The sequence below is a fragment of the Hordeum vulgare genome, chromosome 4H (assembly GCF_904849725.1).
Source record: "Hordeum vulgare subsp. vulgare chromosome 4H, MorexV3_pseudomolecules_assembly, whole genome shotgun sequence".
In the NCBI taxonomy this organism is placed as follows: Eukaryota; Viridiplantae; Streptophyta; class Magnoliopsida; order Poales; family Poaceae; genus Hordeum; species Hordeum vulgare.
In genome coordinates this window covers 589207075-589230839 of record NC_058521.1, presented here as the reverse complement: position 1 = coordinate 589230839, position 23765 = coordinate 589207075, and the positions used below count along the sequence as shown (strand labels likewise).

General features: G+C 42.8%; 1 protein-coding gene and 1 long non-coding RNA gene across 2 annotated transcripts; one reads left to right on the top strand and one right to left on the bottom strand.

The window, feature by feature from the left end:
* Nucleotides 1-7803: 7803 nt before the first annotated feature.
* On the top strand, nucleotides 7804-8915 carry LOC123449791. The gene is made up of 4 exons (XR_006632045.1): nucleotides 7804-7887; nucleotides 7982-8104; nucleotides 8189-8289; nucleotides 8862-8915. It is a non-coding gene; the product is annotated as an uncharacterized LOC123449791 (long non-coding RNA).
* A 634-nt stretch (nucleotides 8916-9549) lies between these two features.
* Nucleotides 9550-18850, bottom strand: LOC123449790 (exosome complex exonuclease RRP44 homolog A). Its single transcript, XM_045127123.1, has 24 exons — nucleotides 18620-18850; nucleotides 18401-18538; nucleotides 18135-18292; nucleotides 17521-17576; nucleotides 17282-17404; nucleotides 17050-17180; nucleotides 16709-16949; nucleotides 16485-16644; nucleotides 15853-16093; nucleotides 15562-15718; nucleotides 15161-15229; nucleotides 14222-14347; nucleotides 14012-14064; nucleotides 13301-13407; nucleotides 13122-13176; nucleotides 12917-13016; nucleotides 12728-12839; nucleotides 11871-11991; nucleotides 11691-11750; nucleotides 11512-11617; nucleotides 11129-11224; nucleotides 10969-11050; nucleotides 10752-10817; nucleotides 9550-9884 (listed from the first exon to the last, which is right to left on the bottom strand). The coding sequence occupies exons 1-24, from the start codon at nucleotides 18671-18673 to the stop codon at nucleotides 9689-9691; spliced, it is 2808 nt and encodes a 935-aa protein (XP_044983058.1). The 5' UTR covers nucleotides 18674-18850; the 3' UTR covers nucleotides 9550-9688.
* Between the last annotated feature and the right edge of the window lie 4915 nt (nucleotides 18851-23765).

Genomic DNA, 23765 nt, shown 5'->3' with positions numbered 1-23765 from the left:
ACCTAGTGTAAGTTCTTTCTCATCTGCAGACTTGGTTTCAGAGCTTTCCCACAGTTTGTAAATCTATGGCCTTGTAGACCACAATTGATGCATGTAATTGTTTCCATCCTACTTGTGTCCTTTGGTGCAGGCACCTCAAACTGTCTCTTCCTCCTAGCTGTCTGTTTTCTGCCTAATTTTTCTTTGAACACTGGGGGCTCAATATCCTGGGTTTGGGTGTCAGGCCAGAATTCGGGACCAGGGACAGGGTACACAATGTCTTTGTATGCTTCAATATAAAGTGGTTTTTTGAAAAATTCATGCACAAAGTCCTTTGGGTGCATATGAACCTTGCTCACTGCTGCTATTGCATGACTGCATGTCACACCTGTCATGTCCCACCTCCTGCAGTCACATGATTTAGTAGCAAGGTTCACACAGTACTGTTTCTCACCGCTAGACACTTGCCAAATGTCAGGACCAGCCTTATGTGCCTCACAATATTTGGCATACTTCTTATTCTCCTCCAGTTTCTCTGAATAGTTGGGTGTGATCATCCACCTGCTGTACTCTGTCTTTTCCCTAGTCTTTTGCCTTTTGATCATCTGCTTAGTCCTAATTCCTTCAAACATTGTCCTAATTGGTTTGGCCCTAACATCAAGGATCATTTTGTTGAAAACCTCGCTAAGGTTGTTCACAACAAGATCAGTAATTATAATCCATTGCATACCTACACCAAGTCTCCTTTGGAATTTTCTCAAGCCACTTCCAAGCACCCTCACACTCTACTTTCAGCAATGTCATTCCTAATTCATGGCCATGTTTGGTGAATGAGTAGCTAGCCTTATCTACTAGCTTCTTTAGTTCTGCTGCTCTGAAGCCAGCACACTGAAAATTTGCATATATGTGCCTAAGGCAGTATCTCTGAGGGGAATCAGGGAACACTTCATTTATAGCCTTAAGAAGACCCTATTTATAAATTAGTAACTATCAGAATCTTCTTTGTCAACCACTACTAGCAATATTTCTGAACTAATACAAGAGATAGGTGCATACCTTTTGCCTGTCAGAAATAATGGCGTAGGTTCCAAATTTGCTTCCACTTCCAATGCAGCATCTTAGCTGGGTTAGGAACCATGTCCAACTATCACCATCTTCCTTGTCAACAACACCAAAGGCAATGGGGTAGATGTTGTTGTTGCCATCTCTTCCTATGGCTGCAAGAATTTGTTGTCCCGTGGTTAGCTTGATGAAGCAACCATCAAGCCCTGCATCCATAACCAAATTAGATACCATAATTTTTCTCTAAGAAGCTATTTTCAAGAAAAAACAGTTGTAAATATACCTATAAAGGGCTTGCATCCATTAAGAAATCCTTCCTTTGATGAATGCAAGCAGTAGAACATGTACTTAAATCTAGGAGTTGGTGCAGGGTTTTCTGGGTCCTCAAATGTTGTAACTATACACCTGCTACCAGGGTTTGTATCAATAACTGCTTGTAGGTAGTCCCTCAGTCTATAGTATTTCTCCTTCTGGTCACCTTGCACAACCTTAATAGCCTTCCTCCTTGCCCTATATGCCACACTCCTTGATACATCAACTGAAAAATTGACTTTGTTGTTTTTAATAAGTGCATCCACAGGTGCTCTTGGATCTGCTCTAAGAGAAGGCTCAACTGCTTTGGCAAGCCACTTAGTAGTAACCTTTGTGTTCTCTGCTGATGATGGACAAGTGTGCTCCATGTTACACTTCTTAATGCAAAGAAGTTCTTTCATAAGCTATCCTGGAGGCACACATGTAAAATTCACACCCATGCTCTCTCTGTGAGCACCAAACAATAATTCTTGTTGGGGAGTTCCTGTGGTAGTGAAAAGACCTCAAAGTCCTCATATGAAAATCCCTTAATGCTTCTCTAAACTGGTAACCACTCTCAAAACACAAGCTCTTGCACAAGAGTAAATGTGAATTGGGAATTGAGGGGTCAAACCATACCCTATCCTTCATCTTTTTCTTATTACTCTTTCCCTTCTTCAGGAGGTATGGTAGGTCAACTTCATCTTCTTCTTCCTCATCACCTATGCCTAAATCACCAGCAAAACAAAACTCATCTGGTTCAGGAAACCAATCTGGTTTTTCTTTATGCTCTACATCATTGTGACATCTGCTAGTTGGACCAGGATTCTTCACATATTTCACTAAAGCAGTTAATTCCAATGGTCTATCCTCTTCAGAGGCAGAATCTATTTCCATTTGAACAACTTCATCAGCACTCCCATCAGAATGAACTGAATTATCAGAACAGAATTCAGACACTCAAGTGTCTCCTTCAAAATGGTTCAAATCTGACTCTCTTTGAATCCCGCTCCTCTCAAGCTGAGCCTTTCTATCATTTATCTTTATCTGAACCTCAGAATCCTTCACAATGCAGCTCTCTTGAGTGTTCATGTAATTCTCATTACCCAAACTGCATAAATAAGATGAAATACCTAAGCGACTCTAATAGCTGAACTACAACTACACATTTAAGATTGCAGAAAAAAAACTCCTACAAACACATCTACTCTACTAATTTGCCATACCTGCAAACCATAGAGCATCCAGGCGCCGGCGATGACTTGACCAGCGGTGCCTCAGGCTACTGCGAGCCATCCTGCGTCGCGTAGCTGCTGCTCCCCAACCAGTTAACCACTTCTTGGAAACGTACACCGTCGCTGCCGCCGTCGTTGCCGCCGTCGCCACCAACAATGTCCGGAATCACCGACGCCATGGCGGCCGCCACCTAGGTGAGAGACAGGGAGAGGAGGGAGAGAGTGGAGCGACAGGGTACTTGATCGGATCTGGAGGGAGAGAGTGAAGGGATTTGACCGCCAGCTTCAACGGAGACGGCGAGCAGGCGCCGTTAACGGCCGTCTGCGCGGGGCCAGCAAAGTTAGCCAGCCTGGGACCTGACATGTGGGCCAGCATTGCCAAAAAACGGTTAAAATCGCTAAATCGGGCAGTTAAAAAAATGGTAGTTTTTTGCCACAAATTAGTAAATTTTTGGTAGTTTTTCGCAAAAAATCGTAAAGTGGTAGCCACTGGATACGTTTGCGTGAAATGTGGTAGTTTTTGGCAATTTACTCATGTTTTGCATGAAGAGATTAATGAAAAAAGTAAATTATGACTCCATGCATGACTTGATGATGTGGCATTGTTACATGAAGAGAAAAATTAGCTAGTGGGTTGTAGCTATATAAGAAAAAAAATATGATTGTCTCTTGTATCATCCCAAAAAAATATGGTTGTATCTCTAAGGCAGAGGTGCATGCGGAATTCTCGACTGCTTGTTCTACCTTACTTGTTAGCAAACTAGACGATGCCCCGCACGTTGCGGCGGGAGCCTTGTTAGGAAAGTGTATGAATAAGTGATAGAAGACTAAAATTAATAAAAATAAATATAAATTTTTCTTATATGACTTATTTCTCTAGAAAAAATAATGCTTGAGGTGGTATGTTTTGCATGAAGAGATTAATGGAAAAAGTAAATTATGACTTCATGCATGACTTAATGATGTGGCATTGTTACATGAAGAGAAAAATTAGCTAGTGGGTTGTAGCTATATAAGAATAGAGGATATCCTTACAATTAATTACTAAGCTTCCTATATAGAGGCCTACGAGAGCTCCAATGTTTTTTCTTCAAAAATCAACATGATATGTGTTGTCTCGCTGCTATTTGGATGCATAGAGCCGTTGCGTTTGAGGTGTCACTTGCTTTTGATCTGCGTATGGCGGGATGATTGCTGGAAGAGCCGGTCCTGGATTTATGGGTCCCGGGGCGAAACCAAAACTATGGGGATCCTTAATTTAAACACCAAACTAATATACATAGATATGAAATGTTATGGACAAAGACTTAAACTACATCTAAAGGCATTGTTTATCTCAAATCTATAGAACAATTAGTAGTTGAAAACTCGCACATGCAAGGTAGAACAATACTATATCAATTAAATAAAATCTTGGTGACTATCACGTCAAACTCACAAATGAAATTTTCCAATAATAACTATTTGTAAACAATATCCAATGGATTGATTATAAATGACCCTTTTGCAACAATGAAGGAACAATTATTTGATCATCATGCATATTTTTTTATCAATCTCATGACAAAATCGCATATGGCATGGCCTTTGCCTATGAAAAGAGATATACCCCATATCAAATATAATTGATGAAAACCCATTACGACAGAAAAGTCCATTGCATGTGTTATATAGTTGTAGATAGCTGAACTATTATTACCAATATAACCAGCCAAAATTCCGTGTTGATAGGTAGTTAAGTTTTTCGTATCAACCAAAGAGATTCACGGTTTAACTGATTGACTGGATCTAGCGGAAAGCTAGTATCTTGTCCTCTATTCTCTTCCCCCGCTCTCCCTAATCAGCCTGAAATCACGCTAGCGGTGTCCCGGACTAGCGATTACCGATGGGTCCGTAGGGGACCGTGGCGTGGTCTGTCTGGTCTCCTAGTCGAGACGGCGTACACTACAAGACGTCTAGACAAGAAAAGGAGATAAAGAAGCACAAGAATACATGTAGACCCAAAACTTCTTCTAGGGTTCGAGTGTCTCTGGCGGGGCATGGGGCGATATTCGATCTTTGGGGCGCAAGACGGTGTTTTTTCATATGTGATCTACAGAGGGAGACGCTACGTATCGGTCGAATCTCTACGCTCACGGGATGATTAAGAAGAGACCTTTGCGTCTCTAGCCATCTTTGTAGTTAGAGGTAGACCGAAGGGTTAGGTTTATGTATGTGATCAGTGGACATGGCTTGTGATGATGATCTAGAGGAAAAGGAGACTGTAGAGGAGTAGATGGACATGATGAATTTATCAGAGGAGTTCTAAGCTTGTGATGATGATCTAGAGGAAGAGGAGGCAGTGCCATCTTGAGCGTTGGTAGGGAAGGTTCTTCATCGTAAGGTGTTGCATCTCAATACCATTGCACATGCATTACGGTCAGCTTGGGAGAATTCGAGGGGTTGTCCTTCAACTCGGTTGGTAAAAATATGTTTGTAAGTGTTACTCAAGATCAAAGGGATTGACATCGCATATGGGCGGGTGGCCCGTGGATAGTAGGCAAACATGTCATGGTTCTCGAATAGTTTGATCCAAGATCATGATCGTCAGACTGGAAATTTGAACGAAAAGGTGTGATAGCTTCCGGGTGCCTAGGCACCCTCTTTGAACAGTAAAAAAAATAAAACTTTGCAACATAAAAAATGATCAAATTATGTATGTCCTTACAAATTTTCATGCTAAAATATCATGTAGAGAAAGGTGTACAGACGAGTTTTAGATCACAATGCTAAAAATACTCAAAACTTCAAGCACTGAAATCTTTGCGTGTGTAGAGCTTCTCAAATAGTTTTTTGGCATGAAAACTTGAAGCACCTACAAGTTTGATAATCTTTTCTTTCAAGTACAACAAGCTAAACCGTACAAAAATAACATAAACCAAAGAAAACCCAAACAATGCATACAATCAGAGTCTTCAAGATAGTGTAAAGCATGCAAGTGACAAAATAGAATAAGTAAACTATTACGACACAAGATAGATAAACTTCATCATGATAACTTCGAAAGTAAATGCCACAGGACATATACGTAATCAGTAAAATTGTTTAATTTAGAGAGGGGAGGAATCCAATTCTTCAAAACACCAAGTTACTTGGGGTAAACGGAAGTGAAGAATACGGAACCAGGGGTTCGGTGAATACATTCGATTTGTTGCACCAGTTCAAGTTATTGTGATAATTCTATGTCTGGTTGAAGGGGCGGATATTTAACTCAGAATACCAAGTCTTAATCCTATTCTCTTTGAGTTAAGAACTTAAGATCACGTAGACCTCGCCCAGACACTCATGATAGATCTTAAAGGTAGATATCGCAACCTTCACAGACTTGTTCGTCGACAATCGACAACTAATTTTGGATGTTTTGAACAGACATCCAATCTTCCGAAAGATCCCAGTCTTCAAGAATAAAAAGTCCTCCATAAAGTCGAATGGGTTCTTCGGTGGTGCTCAATTACTTGGGCTATTAGGCACTAGATTTTCTCTCACCATAGATCCACTCGAATCACAATGAGGATGGGTTGCTCGGACTATTTATCAGAATTTCACTCAAAGCAGCTAACCAACTTATGATGAAGAGGGGTGACTATTTATATTCGGGATCGAAACCCAAAGACAACATGATGCTTGGACAGAATGGGCCTGCCAATCAAACTATCGCCGACGAGGCTTAGATCAAAGAATTGAACTTTCAACTGGTTTAACTTGCACGTGATTGGTGAAAAAAAGAGAAAAAAAATGATCCAGGATAAGGTCGTGTCCTACGTGACGGACTGACCAGACGTGTCCGCGAACTCTACTATCATTTCTATATTTGTCTTCAATATGAAGGTTCACGGACAGCCGGACTTATAAAAATGCTACGAGGAGTATGATTGGATAACTTTTTTTTCTTTCTTGTTTAATCATAACTTATAAGAAATCGTTTGAGACATAGATGCTCCCATTCCCGAGCAAAGCAAAAGTCATTTTGCTGTCCTTGAGGAACAACAGATAGCAGATGGAAGCACCTGGGTGTTGAGTAGTGACACGCGGTGCGTGACGAGCAACGCGTGCGGCCACCCACAGCAGCCAACAACGCATGCATGCGGCAACGCAGCAGTCAGCACGGCGGCTTGGGTTCGCTTCTTCTTCTTCGGCCAGTTCCTCACCAGAAGCATCGGTCGCGGGAACTCTCTCTCTCTCTCGTTCGCTCGTCGCCTCCTGCGACTGCAAGATGGTGAGGTTCTGGTCCCTGCTGGCCGTGGCATGGCTGCCCGTCCTCCAGGTCCTCCTCGCCGGCCTCCTCGGGGCCTGCCTCGCCTCCGCCCGTTTCGACGTCCTCACCTCCGACGCCCGGCGGCACATAAACAAGGTCGTCGTCACGCATGTGGCATCAGCTAGAGGTTTACATATATTACAAGGCATAACAAGTGATGTCAATCCATTTGCTTGCTTGCTTGATTCTGCAGGTTGTTTACACCGTGTTCGTCCCGTCCCTCGTCTTCTCGAGCTTGGCAGGCACCGTCACGCTCAAGGACGTCGTTTCCTGGTTCGATCGAATCATCTGCTACTAGTACAACATTCACACGGATGAATGATAATCGTGCTATTTGATCGCTCATTTCTGGAACTTGGTGATGAGTTAAGGTGGTTCATGCCAGTGAACATGGGCATCATATTCCTCGTCGGAGCAGCTCTCGGATGGCTGGCCGTGAAGGCCCTCCGGCCAGGAGCACATCTTCAGGGGCTTGTCATCGCTTGCAGCTCAGCAGGCAAGTCACCAGTCATACATAAATGGCGAATCTATTTCTTCAGTTTTCAGATAATTATTAAAAGCAAACCTTTCTGACCAAGCCTTTTATGTATGTGCTAATAATCTACATGTGCATTTTCAGGTAACTGGGGAACCATACCTTTGATGATTGTTCCGGCGATTTGCAACCAGGAGGACAGCCCCTTCGGTGACGCCGACACCTGCAAATCTCTCGGCATCTCCTACGTCTCGCTGTCCATGGCGGTACGTAAGCTCGTCGCCGCGCCTGATTAGCTCCTCTGTCAGGGTACATTTTGGATTCAGAAACGTTTCGTGCAGCTAGGGAATTTCTTTATCTGGACTCATAGCTACAGCGTCATGAAGAGATCAGCTCAGCTGTACAAGAAATGCTCTGATCCTACAACAAACATAAGGAAAGAGGAGTACCCAGGAGAAGCCCAAGCCGAAGCCGAAGCCGAAAATGGCAGTCATGCTGCTTTTCTTCCCCTCTCATCAGGGGCATTTCACGAGGAATTCGAGAGCGACTCGGTAAGCAGTATCGCATTCTCTCATTGCTTTGGAAAGATTTGAACAATGAGAGTGATGAACAAACCTCCTCACATTTTCGGCATTCCGGTTGTAGGTCCATTATTGTACCTTGCCTTCCAACGACGTTGACGGTAGCCCCATGCGCTGCTTAAGAAGAGCAAAGGATTTGCTGTTAGAGATATTGAATGAACTGTGGTCACCTCCCAGTGTTGCCGCAGTATGTGACTCTGCTTTGCACCACACAGTGAGAACGCAGATGAGCTCTGGATTTCACTCACATCTAACTGCTACCGCTCTGTAGCTCATAGGGTTTACCGTCGGTGCAATCGACAAGCTGAGACCACTCGTCACGGAGGAAGACGGCCCTCTCCGAGTAGTCCAAGACACCGCAAAGTTACTTGGGTAAGTCCATATATATATATATATATCGTAAGTTACTTGGGTAAACTCTATTCATCACCAAGGGTGTAGAATAGTTTATTATTCATCCGAGATAATCTTACGATCAATTTATAAAAAAATTACATTCAAAATACAAATAGTTACATTTATATTGAATCATTACGTAAAATTTAACAAAAGAAAAACAAAAATATAGGTCACAAGACCAGAAAAAATTGAATTTAATGTTATTTTTGCACTATTTTTGTATGTTCGTAATTTTACTTGACATAAAATATTTTTACGTTGATTATTTTTTTTTACGGTCTCTTTTTACGTGTAAAATAAGATAAAATTTACGAAATGTAAAATTACGGTGCATTGATGTTAAAATAGAGGGGGGTGAAGAATAACTATTCCTCGCCCAGGGTGACGAATAGGGCGACCCTATATATATATATATATATATATATATATATATATATATATATATATATATATATTGCAGCACTTGTGTTGGATCTTGCATCTTTTATATCCATCTGCTGCTGACCTTCTGTTGGATGATAACACCCAAACTAACTTGGGGGCAGAGACGCCGCGATACCATGCACCGTCCTCATACTTGGCGGAAACCTTACAAAAGGTGAAGTTCATTCTATGTCAGACCTCCTCACAGCGTTCTCCGTTGAAGCACTCCATGCTCATGTCTGCAAAAAATTGCACGGCCAGGCAGAGGCAGGACCACGCTGAAGCCACTGGTGGTCGTGTCGATCATCGCGATACGCTTCGTCATCCTCCCCGCCTGCGGAATCGGGGTGGTGAAGGCCGCCAGCAAGCTCGGGTTCCTGCCAAGATCGCCCCTGTACCGCTACGTTCTCCTGCTGCAATCCACGGTTCCCCCTGCCATGAGCGTCGGTATTGTCGGCTTACCACCACAGCTTATTCGGACATAGGGGTGCTATGCTCTGAGGCGTTGGTTCCTCCTCTCCTATGTTGCAGGGACGATAGCCCAGCTGTTTGATGTTGGGGAGGAGGAGTGCTCCATCATCTTCCTCTGGACGCACCTGGTTGCAGCCCTGGCGCTAACACTCTGGTCGACAGTGTTCATGTCACTCGTGTCCTGAGGCTCTCTTCAGCAAGAAAACTTTGCATCATCACATTTTTACAGTGTGTTTCAAGCACATTATAAGAGTGCCCAGAGATGAGCGACTGGTGAACACAAAGCAGCAGAGCATGATAGATTTTTAGCATCAATAAAGAGATTTTTACACAGCTCTGTAAAGAGGAATTCCAGGCTGATTTGACAATATCATAAAATCACCAAAATTTGTTGAATTGAAGAATGGACCCTGGTACAATGCCGTAGCGGAAAAAGGGTGAATGCACTAATGTTACAATTCATTTGTACATTTGTTGTTCATATGAGGGTGAGCTGTAGCTTTGGGCGGTGAGGCTGAGGCTCGACCACTTCCATATGGATCATAACACTCTGCAACACAGCATAGCTTATGTTTGTTCCAGGCTTGGTTACTTTCTGGTGCACCTCGTCTACTACCCAGTCAGCCCCTTTGTCTCCCTTCGCCGTAAGATAGATGGGGCCTTCTATGCCAAACCTGTTGCGTAAAAGTACCAAATGAGAACAAGAAAGGCACTACCTAATGCATACCCGGTGCAGATGATGCTGAAATTGAAGTAACTACTATTGTTTGGAAGTATTTGGAAAAATTAAAACTCTCCAGATTGAGAACAAGAAGAAATGACACAGGGCATGTTTGATTCCATTCCCTGCAGACTTAATTTATCCTATCATCAGAAATCTGAAGGTGCAAACAGATTGCAAATCACCCGCCAGGTTTAGATGATACTGCAATTATGAAGCAGGATGGATGCCTAATCAATCAAATCAACGTGCCAGCCATAATTTCCCACACCATCTTGGCATGCAGCAAAAATGCTCGCCACATTTTGTATCAGTTTTTACACGCCTAGAAACTGGGAAACTTCCGTAGGGCATTTTGGGGTGCATTACCAGATACAGAAAGCAAGCAAATCATAGGGTGCTAACTAATCTCCATGAGCATTACTAATTTTTGGCTTCCCTGAGGAAGGGTAGGGAATCAAAATGCCCCATAGTGTGTCAACCAAATGTTCGGATATCTCAATACGTATTAAACTACAAACAGCCAACTAATTTGTTTAAGCAGACCTGTCATCTCATATTTCTAAGAACATAGTGGCCAGAAACAAGATTGAAGCTCAGAATCCATGCAATAGCAATTGACAGATCCTGGTTTGGGTTACCTCAGATCCATCAGTAAGTTGGTACTAATTTAATTTAAGATGACTGATCAGGTCATTGCTGGGGTGTGATTTTTTATACTTGTGACTTCTGAGCAGGACGTTCATTGTTACTCTAACTTGGCAAATAAATGAGAAGGCGGAGAAATGGGGTTGGGGGGGCTGTGAAGAGAGATCCATACTTCGGTACGAAGACTATGAAACCATTTGCCTTGATCTTTACTATTCTAGCTTCAGTATCCACAGGCCTGCACAGTTAGAAGTGTAGAGCAGTATTAATAATCACTATGGTCACTCAGATGATAACAGACTTGAGCCATTTCTTACTACCCTCGTCTTGAAGAACATACTATCTAATGTAACTTATAAATAAAAGAGCCATTGACAATTAAAATGTACCTTGTCCTGAAATATATGAGAGTGTGGAGCTCAACCGATGCTCTGCTTGCCATTTGGGCATTTCGGTGCCTATAATTCAAGTCTGATATGATAATAATGTCAGTATCAAATGTTGCAAAACATATAAAGACCCACTTCAGTAGTACATTGGATCACTCACTGTCAGCGATGCCTGTGAGTTGTGGACCATCCTGGAAGACTGGTGGAAGTTTCGCAATATCTAGAGCAGCAGCTAGCAACCTATGCACCACAACATCTGCAATGGAAAAGATGTACAATCAGACACCAATCTCACAGTTTATAGGTTTCCTCCTCTTCTTTCTTCTACTTAGTCTACAGAAAATACGATGCCTTACAAACAACTTTCACTTTGTACAAAAGGTGCATGAAAATAGTTATTCCAATTAAACTTCCCGACTAAACTAATTAGCTCATAGACGGAGAAAGTAACATGGATAAATACTTGCTATGTCCAAGAATCATCAGTCGAATTCAGGTAATATCATTGAGCATCAAGGCACCTAACAGTGAAAAAAAACTAACCTGCATATCTGCGAATAGGAGAAGTGAAATGAGTGTACAGAGCAGATGCAAGCCCATAATGGTAATACTCAGACAAGCTCAAATCTCCACTGCAAAAGTAAACTGCCTGTGTATTGCAAAAATAAAGTTATATAGATATAGTTGAAAACAGTAAGTAAAAATATAAATTGCTACCATACTTGTGTCATGCATCTAGTTGCCAAAATCCGGATAAGCTTGTTGAAGTACGGGTCATCTCTCTGCATGTGAAGCATTAACGGCAGGTGAGATAACGCTCCACACAAATATTACCCAGCTACCTAGGACTGTCACCTAAATGTGAATACACCGTAGAGTAAAATAATACAGGTCATTCTCACCTTCGCATTATCAAGTGATTCAGCTAATGCTTTTGAGGATGATACGTCCAGACTTAGGCCAACAGAGGAGGCAGTACGGAGTAATGGCTCAAGCATCTCCTTTGTTGGGCTAGGATGACGCCTGATGCCAATTATACAAAAATTAACATGCTCAGAGAAGGTAATTTAAATTATACAGCAGTTGTAGGAAAGAACTGGTACATTCTTTGAAATTGCTGCATAATAGTGTAAGAAGATGGCAGTCACAAATAAGTTCTTAAACCATTCCAAGACAAGGACAGTCAACAGCTGAATGTATTTTGTTCACAGCTACCAATATGTGCAAAATGGAAAATATTGTACTCCCTCCATCCCAAAATTCTTGTCTTAGATTTGTCTAGATATGAATGTATCTAGTCATGTTTTAGTGTTTAGATACATGCATTTCTAGACAAACCTAAGACAAGAATTATGGGACGGAGGGAGTATCAAATATCGAGAATGAGTTTATGAGCAATCATATAAATGCAACTTGGTAACATCAGGAGACGTCACAATCACATACTCCCTCCGTCCAAAATAAGTGACTACAAAGTTAGTACAAAGTTTAGTCACTTATTTTGGGACGGAGGGAGCACATAATAATTTAGGCATCCTACCTCATTGGACTGAACTCTTCTGTGCTATTGCCTATTGGTTATTTTATGATTGAATGAACAGGTCGACAGGTCAAAATTTGTATTCAATTATGAATAAGACCTGCTCAATATTTTCAAAGGGTTCTCCTAGAAATTCAGATATACTTGAATGCACTACCAGAGTGGTAACCTTAATCTGATCTGAATGTGACAATAAAAAAGAACAGAGCAAATGTGTACCGTAGCAATGAACACAAGGGGTAGTGCTGCAAAATCTTCTCAGCAACAGAAACATTTGCTGCCAACATAAACTCTTCAATCATTTGGTTTGCCTCACGAATTTGATATATTCCTGTTGAAATTGAGTGTAAGTATTTCATCTATAGAAGTATAGAAGTAGACAGGAAACAGGTTTACAAATCTGAATACCTATGTCAAGGGGATCATGAGTTTCACTGTCAATTTCGAATTTGACTTCTGCTGAAGCAAGAGTCAGAGCCCCTCTTTCGCAACGCCGATTTCTCATTATCTACATAAGCATTGAAGACATAAGCTTAATAATAATACTCAGTAGTACATGGTAACAGACAAGAATATTTATTGCAGACCGAGATATGGTAACACAAGAACAAACCTTTGCTAATGAATTTAAGTTCCGCAAGTCTACAGTCAGTGGATCAACCAAACGGCTGGAAATTTCAAGGAATGAACCGATAAATTTTATGACAACGTTTTTGGCCTGCTAGACCAACACAAAATTGTATCTCCGCATATAAGTAATGGAAACTGAGAGAGCTGAATGCCAGAAAGCACCTGTCATCCATTCTTGCTTGGGCTTCCACATAAGACATTGCAGCACAAGACTTGATAACACTCTTTGTGTATCTTGAGGATATGATATCAGCATCAGGTGTCATTTCCTGTACACATAACATTCCAAAAATTCCAAAGCACCATGATACAAGAATTAGCATACTCATTTGAAGGGACAGATGTAATCACTTCAAAACGCACGAGGATGAACAGAAGAAATGCCAAAGGCAGATGACGGTAATTCTCTGTTCGTGATACCACGGGATAAAAAATGTCAAGCTATTGCCCTAATCCAACATGTAGGCATATTGTATGACTTGGATCTAACAAGTTGGTAAGTTTCTAAGCACACCGCACTCTGCACTCAAGAGTCTCAGAGGAGATTTTTCTTCGAGGAAAATGGCATTACCGCAAATTACGTATAAAGTGCAGTTTGCAAGAATAAATTATATATATGACCAAAAGGCTAGGGTGCATTGACAAATGACCCAAATCACTTGTGAAAAAGCTTAGCGAAAGTTGTGCAAAATAATTCATTCCATTTGAGCTTGAATATAGTATGGACTCGTCATAGAGCTAGTAGGACACAGGGACTATGGATAGCCTCCACACAACAAACCTTTTTCAATAAGAGCAAAAACTTAATGATCACATTTATATATTCCTCGTACATCAGACAAATTGACATCACAAAAACACAATTAGACTCACCCAAATGACGGAGAACGCCAGCCTCTCAACATCAGCACGAAGAGAACAAACATCTAAAAAACAACAAAATTTGGAAAAACAACGAGTCACTTCTGCTCATACATATTAACATTAAGGTGTGTACTATTATCAAATTCAATGCAATGCTTCGGCGCAGTTGATTCAGTAATCAGTAATTCAGTGTGCATGCCATATAAATGAAACCAATACCTTCAGTTAGAGGCTTTGGTAGCATGTCAATTCGTTGTCCAACAAGATAAACAGAAGTTGCCCTTTGAGAGGCCTCCTCGTCAAGAGGGGTACCAGGATGGACAAAATTAGTGACATCAGCAATATCTGGTCAGTCCAAGTCAAGAACTGCAAAATCTCCAGAAAGAAACACATCCCATATATCTCCTGTTGACAACATATAGCTTTCGATACCCAAGGTCAAGATCAGAGATAAAATAGTTTGAACCCTGGACACAAGGACTAGCATAACAAAAAATGCAAAAATAGTGCTCAGTGCACTCGCAATGGTTTGTATCTATTGGTGAGAGAATGCATTAAACGAATGTATAGATAGAACTATCCTAATTTAAATGTGTTGTATCTAAATTGGCCATATACTTCAGCATTAAATCAACATTGTTGTTCTCAAATTAGTGGCATCTAGTATGAGATACAACCTGCATCTCTCTCTTCATTAACTCCCCCACCACCTAATCTTTAATCCCAATTCCACATGAACCACTGTGAATGCCCCCAGACCAATTTTTCATGAGAAATTCCTGGAAATTAACATTCCTCGCAAAAAAAAATAGGAAATTGCATCCCTGTCGACTTAGCAATCCACGGACCAAGAGTAATGATCTATCAACCAAAAGGATTTAGAAATTGAGTTTGTTCCAAGCAAGAGCATATAGAACAAAATCACGTGATTTAGTTATTTCGTTATAACTAGACAATCAAGCTTATGTGATGAGCTCAAACCCAGGTAGATGCAACAGATCCTACTCACAATTTATGAAGATATGGTGGAGTACAAAAGGAATTGGATGACAAATATTAACTCAAATGTAAAGTACAAGTACAAAAACTGAAGAGAACAAGATTAACATCCATTGCAGACTTGAACTGCGTACTAGAAGGTAAACTGATAAAGGATACGTACTCCAACTTCAAAATTCCCATTTGGAAGCGGTGTGCAATGTAGTGCATCATCAATGTCCCTACAACCTAAATAGCAGTTTAATGGTAAGAATGCAATTCAAGTACTCCCTCCAGTCCTTTTTACTCCGCATATTAGATTTGTGTCAAGTCAAATTTTACAAAGGTTGACCAAATATATATTGAAAAGTATCAACATCTACAACACCAAATATACATTCCATGAACTACATTTCGTAATGAATCTAACAATATTAATTTGGCATTATGAATGTTGATACATGTTTCCGTAACTTTGGTCAAAGTAGAGATACTTTGACTTCAGACAAAGCTAATATGCAGACAAAAAAGGACCGGGGGCAGTACAAAAGAATAGGGTACACTTATCATGATTAACTTACCTGGTGGATCCACACTAAAGACTCTCACATGCCGCAAATCTTGCCTATTAGGATTAGCCACATCCTCAGGTGACAATGTCCAAGGCAAAGGTGGCAAACAAGCAAGGACTTGTGTAGAGAAAGGTCTTGTGTTAATATCATTCTCTATTAGGACAACCTGTGTTATGTGTATATCAGTTAGCATGCTAGCATCAAATGCATGATCTTAGCATGCAGCAACTAATTGGATAATGTAGGCTGGACTGCAGCTCCTACAAAGCGATGTAATAAAAATTAGGTATACAAACTTGCCTCTGTTTCTGTTTCCTTATCGCCAATATCTCCTATAGTCCGCACATAGTGTCCTGATGGGTATCGAGACATGACATCCCATGAATCAACTGCAACGATAATCCTTTTATTTAAAAGATTACCAAGTTGTCTAGTTTGGATCCGAATCTTAGGAATTCTTCGATCTTTCGACACAAAAAGAGCATGAGCAACACCCCCGCTACCAGCAGGCATGGGCATTGGCTCCAATGATCCACAATACCTGCAGTATACAAGTATTTCATTTTTATGCATCAATACACAAAAACAACTGAAGTTGCAATATAAACTAAATAGTTTGCTGGACTGAGCAAGTATGAGCATAATCCATATTGGCAACATACAAATAGTATGTCATGTCTAACCAACCAAAGATTGTAAGAGATGCATGAAATATTGAAACAAACTTGCGTGGAGTAGCAAGGCAGAAATGCTGTCAAAATACTCGGTCAACATACATTATGCAGGCACGTAAACGTAAAAACACGAGCATGATATATCCTTCTGGGTTAATAATTCACATTGACTGAATGAATTGTGCATATTCTGATGTCATCTTTCCATATCAGGTGACAATAATTAGATAAATATCATTCAGATCATATAGAACTCACGAGTTCCAATTCCTCTTGATGATACCAACAACACGTCCAACTGGACGACTGGGGACAGAAGCAGCTGATGATCCAGCTGTTGATTGCGTGGAAGTGGTGTTTCGTGGAGCATCATCAGCGCTATTTGGAACCAACCTGACATCCTCTTCATTATCATCTTCTGAAATAACAGAAACATCCATCAGATAAGAAAAATGAGATGCATCAAGAAATGAACAACATACCATCATCATCAGCAATAAATGACTTTGAATCGTGCCACTGATCCTGTGGCAACAGTTCTACAGCAACTATATCTCCATCGAAGGACCTGTTCATATTTGAACGCCCACGGATAATAATCTCATCACCAATGCTCTCACTTCCGACATATGCTTCAAATGGATTGTAACGATTAACTCGAAGCTTCCCTTGATGATAAATTCCACAGCGCAGACCAGATGTAATTTCTGACATAGGTTTATGCTGCAATAATATCAAGGTAGCATATATTATATTTGACACTAGATGGTTATTGTAACAAGAACGTGCAGATGAAAATTGCATAGTTAATAGCTTGGTATACCTCATTGTAAACTATTTTCCTTTTGGATGGTCTAAGATCTTCTACATCTTCCATGGCAACATCTCCGCTACTTGGGACAACCACCAAATCGAGCAAACCAGGCTGCGCAAGCGATCGTACATATGACTCAACTGGAACCAGAAATAATTTGTGAGGCAACCATACAATCATTCATGCAGTATTGTAAAAGATTCAGCTATGAATTTCATGCAACAGACTATCCAACTAGCACCTGTCTCTGCATTTAGGCCTTCTTCAGTAGCTTTCCGTTTGTTATCTCTATCATTTGTGACCAGCAACACTTTGGCACTGTCACCAAGGTGACTCTGGTACCAACGAGCAGCAACACGGATTGCTGAATAGAGAAGAAGTGGCGAGTAAAGAGCAGAGCATACATTAAGTATTTAAGTGTATATAGAATCCCTGGAAATGGGATATGCTGTACATAAATATAACTAAGCAACTCAGTACCTCTATCATTACGATCATTTGGACTCTCTCCAACCATCTCCTTGACATAAGTATCCCTGTACGTTTTTCAGTAAATGAGTAATCCTAATCATATGAACAGGGAAGAATAACATCGCTGATGCTAAGCAGATGCAAGTTCTGATGTGGGCAGCTTATGCACGTCTCAAAGAACAAAAGCAGAATTACTAATTAGTTGCAGATAAGTACTTGCACATTTGTAGTGCAACTCGTGCAGAGAAATTTTGCCGATACAATCTTGTTAATAGTGGTCAAGTTCAGGTCTAAGTGCCATACGTGGCAAAGATAAATGCAGTTGAGAGGGCACACCACTTGAACACAGTTTTAGGAAAGACAAAATCAACTTGGCCCACTTCGAAGAATTTACTGCACGTCAGCTTAGTTACTCTAAGAAATGTGGCCAGAGAACACACATCAGATGCAGGAATTATACTTTCATAGCTAGTACTTCGTTTATCTGCACCACTCCATCGACTAGAAATCTCAACGAGTTCTGCTTCAGATAGGAAGCAAGCAAATATGCCAGAGCCTAAACTCACACCTACTGATCGACCAAAACGACCATTCGGAGAACCAAGGGTGGAATTCAGGCGTACCTGTGGTGCTCGTTGGTGAACACGAAGAACCTCCGAGCCGTGTTGGTGCACAGCGTCTTGAGCCTGTTGTACACGGAGAGGTTCTTGTTCTTCACTTCGTCCAGCACCACCGACAGCACCACGACATCCTCAATCGCCGGATTCTCCAACAAATCGATCTGCAGCAACCTCTCAGAGCATCAGCAGTCGGAACCCCCGACCCTACAAGGCACGCTAGATACGAGAGGCGGGAGCGGGAGCGGGAGCGGGAGAGCAGGGGCACGCACCTGGTGGAGCACGACGTTGGTGTCGACGACGAGGATGGCGGCGGCGTCGGCGTTGAGGCGGCGGGCGGCCGCGTCGCAGGAGGGGCAGGAGAAGGCGCCGCAGGGGATGTCGTCGCGGAGGTAGTGCTCCCGGACCACCTGCGCAGACGGGGGGAGGGGGTTAGCTAGGGTTCCGGCGGGGCCTCGGCGAGGCGGTGGTTGCGGTGCCGAGCGGCGGACCTTGACGACGCGGCCCTGCTTCGTCTTCTTGACGAACGACTTGCTCTGCAGCATCTTGGCGAGCTCGGCCGGGCGCTGGGGAGCGGCGGCGGCGGGGGGCGCGAGGAAGACGGGTGGGGGGCAGACCTTCGGCGGCGAATGGCGGCGGCGGCGGTGAAGGAGTGAAGCGGTTTAATAGGTTTGGTGCGTGCCGTGGTCGTCTAGCACCGGGTTGAGCTTAACCTGGGTCTGGGTTTGGGTTTTTGATTCGAGCCGAGCGGAGTGTTTCTAGACTTCACTCTCACCTGGGGCGGGATGCTCCAGCGGGTGCGCAAAAACCGTGCGCGCGTTAAAATAAGTTGGACGCGCTGTTCATAGCCTCATCCCGCGCTGGTAATTTGAAGCGCACACTTCCGCGCGCGGCATACTCGAACGCGCGCGCGAACTCTCTCTCTTTCTTCCTCCTTCGCACCGCGCGCCGGCGCCAGCGCCCCTGCCACCATGGATGCGCGGACCGGCACCCCGCTCCGTTCCTAAATATAATTCTTTTTAGAAGTTTTTATAGGGGCTACATACGGATGTATATAGACATATTTTAAAATATAGATTGATTAATTTTGTTTCGTATGTAGTCCCCTAATGATATATCTAAAAAGACTTATATTTAGGAACAGATGAAGTACATTCTATCCATATAGTGCCTTCCAAAAATTAAACCAGCATTTTATTTTAAGATTGATAAAGTTGTCATGGACATTTTTTAGTTGACAGAAACATCTGGATGCACATAAAATATCTAAAATAATTAATTTTAATGGATACGGAACACCGTTGTTCTCCTAACCATTTAAATAAAAGTTGGTTCACGAGTGATTTTGGACTTTTGATCATCCTTTCAGGTCCTTCGCTTCTGGCGGCCTCGGTCGATTTCTAGTAGTACTCGCTCCGTTTTTATGTACTTCGCATACTAGTTTTGCTCTATGTCAAACTTTATAAAATTTGCCCAGTTTCTCAAAAAAAATCTAAACTTTCACAATAAAAAAATATACGTGGTATGAAAATATATTGAATGGTGATTCCAGTGGAATTGATTTGGTGTTGTGGATGTTAGTGATTTTTTGTCTAAAGTTTGATTTGGTATCCTATAAAATTACTACTGTACTTCACACAATAGACATCCATCCCTATTTCATAGGAATCTTAAGTAAGTTCAAGCCCCTTTTTTATTTATTTTTCTGAAGTAATTCATACTAAATAATGGTAATTATTAATATGGATAGTACAACACACTTTCATTCTATCTTTGTCTAGTCTCACTCCCCAATCATGCGGATGTTATGTGTTTTGTTTTCTACCAAATGCAAAGTGTAGAATTCGTCTGTTTGAAAATCATGTACTTTTTCACATTTCTTGGTGTTCAAATAGTCTTGAAGAGATAGAAATTTTGTGTAGTCCATGGACCAAACACCGTCTTAAAAAAACTACGGGTGCCAATTGTTAGAGTATGGTGTTTTGGTGTGCACTTAGAGCATCTCCAACAGCAGCGCAAAACAAGCGTCGCGTCCAAAAATATCCCCTTTTAGCGCGCGCGACGCGGCGGGATGCTCCGGCGGGCGCGTAAAAATCGTGCGCGCGCTAAAACAAGTTGGGCGCGCTGTCCATAGCCTCATCCCGCGCTGGTAATTTGGAGTGCACACTTCCGCGCGCGGCAGACTCGAGCGCGCGCGCGAACTCTCTCTCTTTCTTCCTCCTTCGCACCGCGCGCCGGCGCCAGCGCCCCTGCCACCATGGACGCGCAGACCGGCACCCCGCTCACCCCGCTGTACAGCCGTGAGCCCCCCGCCGCCGCAGCCGCCGAAAACCCTAGCGCGGCGAGTGTTGGGGAACGTCGCATGGGAAACAAAAATTTTCCTACGGGCACGAAGACCTATCATGGTGATGTCCATCTACAAGAGGGGATGAGTGATCTACGTACCCTTGTAGACCGTACAGCAGAAGCGTTAGTGAACGCGGTTGATGTAGTGGAACGTCCTCACGTCCCTCGATCCGCCCCGCGAACAATCCCGCGATCAGTCCCACGATCTAGTATCGAACGGACGGCACCTCCACGTTCAGCACACGTACAGCTCGACGATGATCTCGGCCTTCTTGATCCAGCAAGAGAGACGGAGAGGTAGAAGAGTTCTCCGGCAGCGTGACGGCGCTCCGGAGGTTGGTGATGATCTCGTCTCAGCACGGCTCCGTCCGAGCTCCGCAGAAACGCGATCTAGAGGAAAAACCGTGGAGGTATGTGGTCGGGCTGCCGTGGAAAAAACGTCTCAAATCAGCCCTAAAACCTCCGTATATATAGGTGGGAGAGGGGGGGCCTTGCCTTGGGGCTCAAGGAGCCCCAAGGGGGTCGGCCGAGCCAAGGGGGGAAGGCCTCCCCCCCCCAAACCGAGTTGGACTTGGTTTGGTGGGTGGGAGTCCTTCCTTCCCTTCCTTGAGGTGGGCTCGTGCGCCACCCTCAAGGCCTATGGGCTTCCCCGGGGTGGGTTGCCCCCCCCCCCCCCGGTGAACTCTCGGAACCCATTCGTCATTCCCGGTAACTCTGAAAACCTTCCGGTAATCAAATGAGGTCATCCTATATATCAATCTTCGTTTCCGGACCATTCCGGAAACCCTCGTGACGTCTGTGATCTCATCCGGGACTCCGAACAACATTCGGTAACCAACCATATAACTCAAATACGCATAAAACAACGTCGAACCTTAAGTGTGCAGACCCTGCGGGTTCGAGAACTATGTAGACATGACCCGAGAGACTCCTCGGTCAATATCCAATAGCGGGACCTGGATGCCCATATTGGATCCTACATATTCTACGAAGATCTTATCGTTTGAACCTCAGTGCCAAGGATTCATATAATCACGTATGTCATTCCCTTTGTCCTTCGGTATGTTACTTGCCCGAGATTCGATCGTCAGTATCCGCATACCTATTTCAATCTCGTTTATCGGCAAGTCTCTTTACTCGTTCCGTAATACAAGATCCCGCAACTTACACTAAGTCACATTGCTTGCAAGGCTTGTGTTGATGTTGCATTACCGAGTGGGCCCGAGATACCTCTCCGTCACACGGAGTGACAAATCCCAGTCTTGATCCATACTAACTCAACTAACACCTTCGGAGATACCTGTAGAGCATCTTTATAGTCACCATGTTACGTTGCGACGTTTGATACACACAAAGCATTCCTCCGGTGTCAGTGAGTTATATGATCTCATGGTCATAGGAACAAATACTTGACACGCAGAAAACAGTAGCAACAAAATGACACAATCAACATGCTACGTCTATTAGTTTGGGTCTAGTCCATCACGTGATTCTCCTAATGACGTGATCCAGTTATCAAGCAACAACACCTTGTTCATAATCAGAAGACACCGACTATCTTTGATCAACTGGCTAGCCAACTAGAGGCTTGCTAGGGACAGTGTTTTGTCTATGTATCCACACATGTAAATGAGTCTTCATTCAATACAATTATAGCATGGATAATAAACGATTATCTTGATACAGGAATTATAATAATAACTATATTTATTATTGCCTCTAGGGCATAATTCCAACAGTCTCCCACTTGCACTAGAGTCAATAATCTAGCCCTCACATCATCATGCGAATTACATTGTAATAAATCTAATACCCATACAGTTCTGGTGTTGATCATGCTTTGACCGTGGAAGAGGTTTAGTCAGCGGGTCTGCTACATTCAGATCCGTGTGCACTTTGCATATATTTACGTCCTCTCCTTCGACGTAGTCGCGGATGAGGTTGAAGCGTCGTTTGATGTGTCTGGACTTCTTGTAAAACCGTGGTTCCTTTGCTAAGGCAATGGCACCCGTGTTGTCACAGAACAAGGTTATTGGATTCAGTGCGCTTGGCACCACTCCAAGATCCGTCATGAACTGCTTCATCCAGACACCCTCCTTAGCCGCCTTCAAGGCAGCCATGTACTCCGCTTCACATGTAGAATCTGCTACGACGCTTTGCTTGGAACTGCACGAGCCTACCGCACCCCCATTAAGAATAAATACGTATCCGGTTTGCGACTTAGAGTTGTCCAGATCTGTGTCAAAGCTTGCATCGACGTAACCTTTTACGGCGAGCTCTTCGTCACCTCCATACACGAGAAACATCTCCTTAGTCCTTTTCAGGTACTTCAGGATATTCTTGACCGTTGTCCAGTGATCCACTCCTGGATTACTCTGGAACCTAGCTGCCATACTTATGGCCAGGCTAACGTCCGGTCTAGTGCACAGCATTGCATACATGATAGAGCCTATGGCTGAAGCATAGGGGACGGAGCGCATATGCTCTCTATCCTCATCAGTTGCTGGGCAATGAGTCTTACTCAATCTCGTACCTTGTAAAACTGGCAAGAACCCCTTCTTGGACTGTTCCATTTTGAACCTCTTCAAAACTTTATCAAGGTATGTGCTTTGTGAAAGTCCTATCAGGCGTTTTGATCTATCCCTATAGATCTTAATGCCTAGAATGTAAGCAGCTTCTCCTAGGTCCTTCATAGAGAAACTTTTATTCAAGTAATCCATTATGCTCTCCAAAAACTCTACGTTGTTTCCAATCAGCAATATGTCATCCACATATAATATTAGGAACGCCACAGATCTCCCACTCACTTTCTTGTAAATACAAGATTCTCCAACCACTTGTATAAACCCAAATGCTTTGATCACCTCATCAAAGCGTTTGTTCCAACTCCGAGATGCTTGCACCAGTCCATAAATGGATCGCTGGAGCTTGCACACCTTGTTAGCATTCTTAGGATCGACAAAACCTTCGGGTTGCATCATATACAACTCTTCCTTAAGAAAACCGTTAAGGAACGCCGTTTTGACATCCATCTGCCAGATTTCATAATCGAAAAATGCAGCTATTGCTAACATGATTCTGACGGACTTAAGCATCGCTACGGGTGAGAATGTCTCATCGTAGTCAACTCCTTGAACTTGTGAAAAACCCTTTGCCACAAGTCGAGCTTTATAAACGGTCACATTGCCGTCAACGTCCGTCTTCCTCTTAAAGATCCATTTGTTCTGAATAGCCTTGCGGCCCTCAGGTAGTACTTCCAAAGTCCACACTTTGTTCTCATACATGGATCCT

What these genes read in the sequence shown, in the direction of transcription:
- LOC123449790 (XM_045127123.1), bottom strand. Translation starts at nt 18,673, where the DNA reads ATGCTGCAGAGCAAGTCGTTCGTCAAGAAGACGAAGCAGGGCCGCGTC. An exon ending in ACTTAAATTCATTAGCAAAG is followed by an intron (nt 13,017 to 13,121) that starts GTTTGTTCTTGT and finishes ATGCTTATGTAG; the next exon opens with ATAATGAGAAATCGGCGTTG. An exon ending in CCCTTGTGTTCATTGCTACG is followed by an intron (nt 11,992 to 12,727) that starts GTACACATTTGC and finishes AATTGGCATCAG; the next exon opens with GCGTCATCCTAGCCCAACAA.